Source organism: Micromys minutus (genome assembly GCF_963924665.1).
Source record: "Micromys minutus genome assembly, chromosome: 12".
In the NCBI taxonomy this organism is placed as follows: Eukaryota; Metazoa; Chordata; class Mammalia; order Rodentia; family Muridae; genus Micromys; species Micromys minutus.
In genome coordinates this window covers 60,140,197-60,148,525 of record NC_137981.1, presented here as the reverse complement: position 1 = coordinate 60,148,525, position 8,329 = coordinate 60,140,197, and the positions used below count along the sequence as shown (strand labels likewise).

General features: G+C 44.3%; 1 protein-coding gene across 1 annotated transcript; it reads right to left on the bottom strand.

Moving 5' to 3' along the window:
* Positions 1–1,147: 1,147 nt before the first annotated feature.
* On the bottom strand, positions 1,148–3,407 carry LOC308428378 (uncharacterized protein; the record flags this gene model as incomplete). The annotated part of the gene is made up of 3 exons (XM_080926770.1): positions 1,148–1,219; positions 2,675–2,755; positions 3,015–3,407. 3 exons carry the CDS (start codon positions 3,405–3,407, stop codon positions 1,148–1,150), a joined length of 546 nt encoding a protein of 181 aa, XP_080782896.1.
* Between the last annotated feature and the right edge of the window lie 4,922 nt (positions 3,408–8,329).

The following is an 8,329-nucleotide window of genomic DNA, read 5'->3' as shown; positions in this document are numbered from 1 at the left end:
TAAATAACTGAAATTTTTAAAAACTCTGGAGCTTTTAAAGCTGGACTGTATCTTATCAGATTATAACAAAAGACTTAAAGATGAGGGGTAGAAGGTTATAGTTTAAAGTGATGGGTTTATGTGTCCAGTTGATAGGAGTGAGGGCCAGGAATTAAAGAAAACAAGCCTCAAAGACAAGCTTTAGAGAATCTATATTGTACAATTAATGTAAAGGACAAATGCTTCTAATGTTGGAAGTTGACGTCAGGCAAAGCTTCCCATTGGGTGTGACTTTCTCTTTTCCTACACTGAAGAGCTTATGGTCTTCCCAGGGCAAAGAATCCCACATGGGGGATAATCAAGTCTCTGCTAGCTGCAGCCACATCACTCTGGAATTCCAGCTTACTTCTTAAAGGTCTCAAGCTCCTGGTCCCAATGTTTCTAGGAGTATGATTTGCTAACAGTGCCAACAAGAGGCATTGTCCCCAGGTTTACAAGCATGTGGAATTTGTTGGCCATAGGTGGGTAGCTTGGACAAGCACAGCCTCTGATCTCAAATGTACAGAAGTGTCTGCGCTGTATTTCCGGCCAGGCCAGCCACAGCTGTGCTTCTCTGGCTTGATGAACTTGCTAAGGATGTCCTGGCAGATGCAAATGGCAGCTCGTGCACAGGTCAGCCTCTGCCTGTGCAGAGGGTCTGAGTTTCCCAACATGTGAATGGGGTGATGTTTTATCTTACCTTCTGCTTTCTCCATCCCAAAACAGTTATTTGGTAAGCCTTCTGTTCTTGAACAATGACAACTCACACTGTCCTGAGATAGTTTTCGAACAGATCTCACTGTTATTTGCACTTTCAGCTTCATCTCTATATAGACCAGTTAGTCATGTAAATCTAAATCCAGAAGCACAAGCCTAGATTTCTTGAGGCCTTTCAGTGTGACAGACACCCTCAAAAGTAATCACCAAGGTCACCTATTTGCCCCTCACCAGCTCCAGACTGCCATCAAATCTCCAGTTATGACCACATTGCTGAGCTTTTCAGACAAACTAAAAACAAGTGGGGGAACTGAGTCCACGTTCAAACCCCAGCAAGATTGGATCCTGTCTTTTTAGGCAGCACCTCCATTGTGGCTGTACTTGCCAGTGCTTCCTGAGTGAAGGCAGCAAGCTAATTCAGGGCTTGAGTCTCTTCCACTTCTTGATTTCCAGTCTTTGTCTCTGGCTGCAGCTTCCATTGTACCTGAGGAAACAGTGAATGGGATTCATGACCAGTTCTAGGTCTCTTAGTTTATCAGGGAAAAGCTAGGTCATTGTCCTGACAATTGGCTATAAAACCTTCAGGGCAGTGGCCCACTCATATCTCTAGGGAATTAGGTTTCATAAGGAAAATTCTGGGAAGCCATTTTGTCATCTTTTCAGAAGACATTCAGAGAGGGACTTTAAATGTGCCAGACCAGCTGTGTCAGTCACCACCCAGGTATCTCATGTCCCGTTGTGACTGAAAGAAACTGAAACACCATTGCCTGACTCCTCCTAGTGCATCAACCTCATCAACCGGCAAGAGTACCCCATGTTCTAGTCTAAGGGCAACTGGGGGAGGTAAAAATTAAACAAATGGAGCCATAACATTAGTGTGTGTTTGTGTGATAGCATGGACATCTTCCTTCAGATGACAGGGCCAAGGCAAAAATCAAAGCAACTTGTTGGGACCTGGGGGAGCTTTCCTGAAGCAGAAACTAGGAAAAGCGTCAGTACTTCATAAGCATATCTTCCAAAGGCCTCTCATAGCATTATAGCACTGGTGACAAGTGTCAGCTGTAGAAGATAAGCTTCTTCCTTCCTATCAAGTATCCAGAGACAGGAGAGCAGTCTCCTCAGAAGGCACACCAGCCTTCTATGTTAATCATGAATGTGTCTTTATTCTAATCAGTTTTCACAAAGATAACAAATAAATGGACCTTATATTTTGTTCCTGGAGACCCTCTCAGTCATGTAGCTGGTGAACTTAAATATGCTGTGTAATTTCTGAATCATCATCAACCACGTCTGGCCCTGTTTACTGTTGGTTGTTCCCATGATGCATTACTGTCTTCTCAATGCAGGTTGCTTCCCAGATATGTTTCATATATGAAGTATATTTTCTTTCCTATCAGTTATGACCACATTGTAAACTTTTTACTGATTGCCCTGAATTTATAGTTCCAGATACAACCTCATATAGCACTATACTCCTCTTGAGACAACACAATATATTGTAACTACAAAATGTTCATTATACTTGAAAATTGTATTATTAACTCATGAGAGAGTAATGCTTTTCTCTGTAGTGTATGTGTGTGTGCATGTGTGTGTGTATGTGTGTGTGTGTGTGTGTGTGTGTGTGTGTGTGTGTGTGGTGCTCTCGTTGAATGCAGACTCTTTCGTTGCCTCTTTTCCTTTTCTCTCTTGTGAAGTACTCTAAGCATCTACTGATGTCCTCACAATTTTTACTTGTTATGACATCCCTGCACTGTGAAAAGACATACTCCACAGTATCTCCTTTTCGTGCCAAGTCATAAAACAGCTTAACAAGACCCACAATCAAGGCTACTCCTAAGTTGAAGCCAGAATCCTGACCCTGGCTGGGGCCGACTCCTGGTCCACTTAGCCACCACCTGTAGTGCTGCTGAGCTTCCTGATGCTAACCCTCACTTACCAAGGATGTGAGGTCCCATCTGTTTTCTCCAAGTCCAGGCTCTGGGTCTAGAGAATTCTTGCTCAATCCCTGAAGGATATGCTGAAACACATTCAGAAAAGGCTTTCTGGTGACTGAGGAAGGAGCTCCCCAGGGCTCCCATGTAGCTAAACCCTCTAGAGTGTTCCTCGCTTACAGCCAGATTCAGTGAGAGAAATCAGGGAGATGAGATCTAGGCTATCAGCTGACTTCATCATACTGCTTCCACTGTGTTCAGTGTGACGAGCTGCTGAGAAAACAGCCGTGGCATTTCTGAAGTGAACCATCAGCAAGGATTTCTTGTTTGAGGTTTTTTACTTACCCACTCTGGCCGAAAATGACTAGCTTTTTTTTCCAGATGAGAAAGAAGGACTGGGGAACTATCCAGCGGTGCTCTTGTAAAAGAGGTGGTCATGATGGTAGACCGGTAGGAGGGGGTAGTGAAATAAGCCGGACCCTTAGAGGGAAGCTTGTTTACACAGGAGGAGCTGGGCATAGCAATCATTAAGGTGGGGAAGTAGGAAGTGTTCTTCAGAGCAGGGAAAGAGGTAGGGTAGAAAACAGAGAGAGGGTTGGTACGCAGGGCAGGCTGAGGCACGGGGTTCTGCGATGGGAAGAAATGACTGCTGTTTGGCTGAACAGAGGGCAGAGAACACAACTTATGGGGAACAGGGTTGCGTAGACTTCCCAAAACCCTTGGACGCTTCCTTCTCATCTTCATAGACCTTGCAGAGCCCTTACTTTACTAATGGCAGTTAGTGAGTGAGCTCAGCCAGACCTGAGGTGGCAGTTATGTCACAGATGAGGTCTCACCTCATTCCATAACAGAATGCCCAATGTGAGGTGCACACACCCTTCCTCTGCTCCAGTACCCAGCCTCAGGCCCAACCAAACAAACAGGATCTAGGGCTAGAAGTGACCATGGCAAATGGCACTGAGCATCAGGGCTGTCACATGCATCTCTGACATTGGATATAACTTTCATTGCATTGGAAGAGAGTGGTCAGACACATGGGTCCAGTCCTGGGACAGCAGCCCTAAAACAGGAACTGGGCAACTGTGTGGAAGTCAGGATACTTGCCTTTCTAAAGGATTGTTGTGTCATGTAGTTGGACAAATAGAATGACTGGAGGGTTTTTGTCCCTTTTTAAAGCACACTTCTCTCTCTGCCTCATGTCTGTGGATCAGATGGCAGCTCTTAGCTACTGCTCTTAGCTACTGCTCCATCATCATGCCTGCCTTTCTGCTGCCATGTTACCCACCATGATGTCAAGGACTCAATCTCTAGAACTATAAACCCATTAAACTCGTTCTTCTGTAAGTGGCCTTAGTTATGGTGTCTCTCCCCAGTAACTAAGATAGACACAGCACCAGGAGTGCAGGTATTGCTGGGACAGGCCTGACCATGATGGTTTGGGGAACAATGGGAAGATTTTGGAAATTTAGACTAGGAAAGAGATTAAACATGTGATTAGTGCTTCATAGACCATCCTGAAGCTCTCAGAAGACATTATTGCCTTGAGCACTGTGGACTATGGAGCCCCAGCTCAAGAGTTTTCAGGGGGAAACAACCTTCACAACTGGGGTAGAGACCATTGTGATATTTTGACAAGGATTGTGGCTTCCATCAGCCCTCATCCTGAGATTCTGCCTGAGACTGAACTGAAGAGCGTTGGACTCCTTTCTTTGGTAGAGGAGATTCCAGGACACCCTAATATAGCCTGTGGCATGTGGCTATTAATGATTACTCTCAAGCAGGTCTACAGTAAAAAAGGAAAAAATGGGAAAAGACTACAACATATATAGTTTGAGAAGAAGAAGAGCAACAGAAATTATTCTTTAAATCTTCTCTTTTATACTACATCACTGCTACAATTTCTCCTCCCTCCTCTCCTCAGTCCCTCCCACCCCCAACTCCCTCCTCCACCTACTCCTCCTCTGTTTCCCTTCAGAGAATAGCAGGCCTCTAAGGGATAGTAACCACATATCAAGTTGTAATAAGACTCATATTAAGGCTGGATGAGGCAACTAAGTAGAAAGAAAATGGTCCCAAAATCAGGAGAGTAAGAGAGAGCCCCCAGTCCCACCCCCAGGAAGACCAAGTTACACAAGGTCACCCCTTGTAAGCTCCTTGGTTAGCAGTTCAGTCTCTGTGAGGCCCTATGACATGGGCTAGTTAATTCTGTGTGGGGTTTTTTTGTCTTGTTTTGTTTTGTTTTATTGGTATCCTTGACCTCTCTGGCTCCTACAATCCCTCCTCCCCATCTTCTGCAGGACTCCCCAAGTTCCACTTAATGTTTGGCTGTAGATCTCTGTTTCTATCAGTTGCTGGGTGAAGCCTCTCTGATGACAATTGGATAAGGTACCAGTCTATGAGTATAGCAGAACAGCACTGGGAATAATTTCATTTCTGTTGTTGTTCTAGTCCAGGTCTCTGGCCTATTGTCCCTGATTTGTGCCCTTCCAGGCAATGTCAGTGGTGGGGTCCCTCTTGTGTCATGGGACTCAAGCTGCATCAGTCATTGAATTCCTACACCATCTTCACCCCAGCACATTTTGTATGCAGAACAAATGTATATCAAAGGTTTTGTGGTTAGTTGGTGTCCCAGTCCATCCATGAAAGACTTGCCTGGTTATAGAAGATGTTCCATATCCCCCATTACTAGGAGTCTTAGCTAGGGTCACCCTCTTAGAGTCCTGAGAGTTTCTATTGCACTACATTTCTACCTCAACCCCTAAATGTGCCCTAATTCTTTTGTCTCTCTCAGTACTCTTCCCCCATCCAACCCAGCCCCATCTACACTCAATCTATCCACGGTATCTATTTAGTGGTCCCTTATAGTCTCCATGACATCTCTCCAGGCCCTTCTAGCTTTTAGAAAGTCCAAGTTGAGAATGCAGGTGTTATCCTAAGGGGTCTGCCTTTATATGTTACTTGGCCTTTTTTTCTTGCAGATTTTAATATTCTTTCTTTGTTCTGCATGTTTAGTGTTTTGAATATATATATATATATATATATATATGGCACTTTCTTTTCTGGTTCAATCTACTTGGCGTTCTGTGAACTGTAATCTATAGGCATCTCCTCTAGATTAGCAAATTTTTCCTCTATGATTTTTTTTCTTTGAAAATATTTTCTGGGCCTTTGAGCTGGAACCTTCTTCTTCTATCCTTATAATTCTTAGGTTTAGTCTTTTCAGGAACTTTTTAAATTTAACATTTTCTTTGGCCAATGTATCAATTTCCTCTATCGTATCTTCTCTGCCTAAGATTCTCTCTTGTCTCTTGCATTCTTTTAGTGATGCTTGCATTTGTAGTTCTTGTTCGCATACCTAGGTTTTCCATCTTTGGGATTTCCTTAGCATGTTTTCTTTTTATTGCTCATATTTCAGTTTTCAGGGTTTTGTTCATTTTCTTCATCTGCTTGGTTTTTTTCTTGGATATCTTTAAGGCATCTATTCATTTCTTCTCATGGCTTCTTTGTGTTTTCCTGGATTTCTTTAAGAGATTTATTCATTTCCTCTTTAAGAATTTGTACTGGCTGGTTTTGTGTCAACTTGACACAAGCTGGAGTTATCACAGAGAAAGGAGCCTCAGTTGAGGAAATGCCTCCATGAGATCCAGCTGTAGGGCATTTTCTCAACTAGTGATCAAGGGGGGAGAGCCCAGCTGATTGTGGGTGGTACCATCCCTGGGCTGGTAGACCTGGGTTCTTTAAGAAAGCAAGCTGAGCAAGCCATGGGAAGTAAGCCAATAAGTAACATCCCTCCATGGCCTCTCCATCAGCTCCTGCTTCCTGACCTGCTTGAGTTCCAGTCCTGACTTGCTTTGGTAATAAACAGCAATGTGGAAGTGTAAACTGAATAAACCCTTTCCTCCACAACTTGCTTCTTGGTCATGATGTTTTATACAGGAATATAAGCCCTAAGACAGGACTCCTACCATCTTTTTAAAGTTGGCTTTAAGTTTGTGTGTTTCATCTCTATGGGACTACTCCAGGGTTGCCGTATTAAGATAGTTTGTCTCTGGTGGTGCCATATTGCCCTGGCATATAGGCATCTGGGTTTAGGATGGATATTGGTCTAGGTGCCAATTTCTGTGTTTGATTTGGGGGGAGGGGTTGTTTTGTTCCTTAGTTTCTGTTTCTCCTTTGACTTTCTGGTCTCTGTGGTCTTTATCTCTGGCAGTCAGTGTGACCTCTGATCCAGCAGAGAGTCTCCATCAATATGGGAGGGGCAGGAGACTGGACTTTTGATAGCAAGCATGGGCACTGGACCAGCAGGTGATCTCTTTTCTTCTGAATGGTGTAGCCTGCACATGAGCAGCAGATGTCGACCTGTGGCCGCAGGACAGCAGGGTTGGGCAGACAGTAGGTCGGGGTTGGGTTAGCAGCTTGGGTCTTTCAGTTCTGAACCATGGGTGTGGGAATAACCCAAGGGCAGGGTCTTGTTGGTGTCTGTGCACCTAAGTAACAAGTATCTGCCTAATCATGAAGGGGGGATGGAGGAGGCAAAAAAAGGGGGGATGTCTGTGGGGTAGGTCTTTGGGATCTGATCCAAAGGCATGGGACAGTTCCAAGTACAGGTGGGGCTCTTACCTGTTCTTTCTGGAATGGCTTCCACCTGCACCAGGAAATTGAATGTTAAGAGTTAAGGGCTTTGCCTAAAGAGGTGAGGCGAAATGAAATAGTGTTGTGTTCAGGGTCTCCTTCGGGGTCAGTTTCCATCCAGTTAATCCTGCAACTTGTGGAGTGAAAAGGCCTAAAGAATTATCTGTTCCTAGGAAGCAAGAACAAATCAAAGCTTTTGCAGTGTGATCGAGGGAGGGCAGGTCCATCCCAAGCAGGCTGCATAACTTGTCAGCCCTGGGCAACCTGGTTCTGGCTTTGGATTCATGAAGGATATAAAAATAATGTTATGGAATCTTCCTCCATTTTTTTCACAGATAGCCACTGAGCCCTGCCATGTGGCAGGGGAGTCTCTGCGTGGAGGCCCTGAGGGACCATTTTGTGAAACCAGGACTATGGAGCTTGGATTGGGTTGGAGTACCCAAGATGTTGGAGATGCCAGAGCTGAGGGACATCTGTCAAAGTCTCCTGCACAAGGGAGTGGGATCTGTGTGAGGGAGTTGTGTGTTGCAGTCACCAAAGCTGGGAGCACAGAGCCTTCAGAGCTCTTTCACCTCAGCAGGGAGCCACAGCATTTGGAGTTCTCCTTCTGGCTTTGAGCCTTGATCTGGTCCAGTATCCTCACTGTGAACCTTCTCCTCCCTTTTAAACGGTGATGTATGTTCTCTACCATTGTGTACTGGGGGTGTGTAATTTGCTCTTTAATTTTTATACGGGGTTACAGTTAAGATATTGCCTTGAGTCCCCAAATAAACGTTGAACTTTTAAACTGTTGAGGCTGAAAAATATGGGTACTTAGGAATTTGGGCAAAGTACATTTTGAATTATAGATACATAGCTGGGGGCAGAGGGCAGTGAATGGAATGTGGTTGTTTGGATGGAAATGGTCCCATAGGTTTATACATCTCAATACTCACTTTTCAGTTGGTAGAACTATTTAGGAAAGATAAGATTTATGTCCTTGTTGGATTAAGTATATTGGTGAGTGTCAGGTTTTGAAGCTTTAAAAG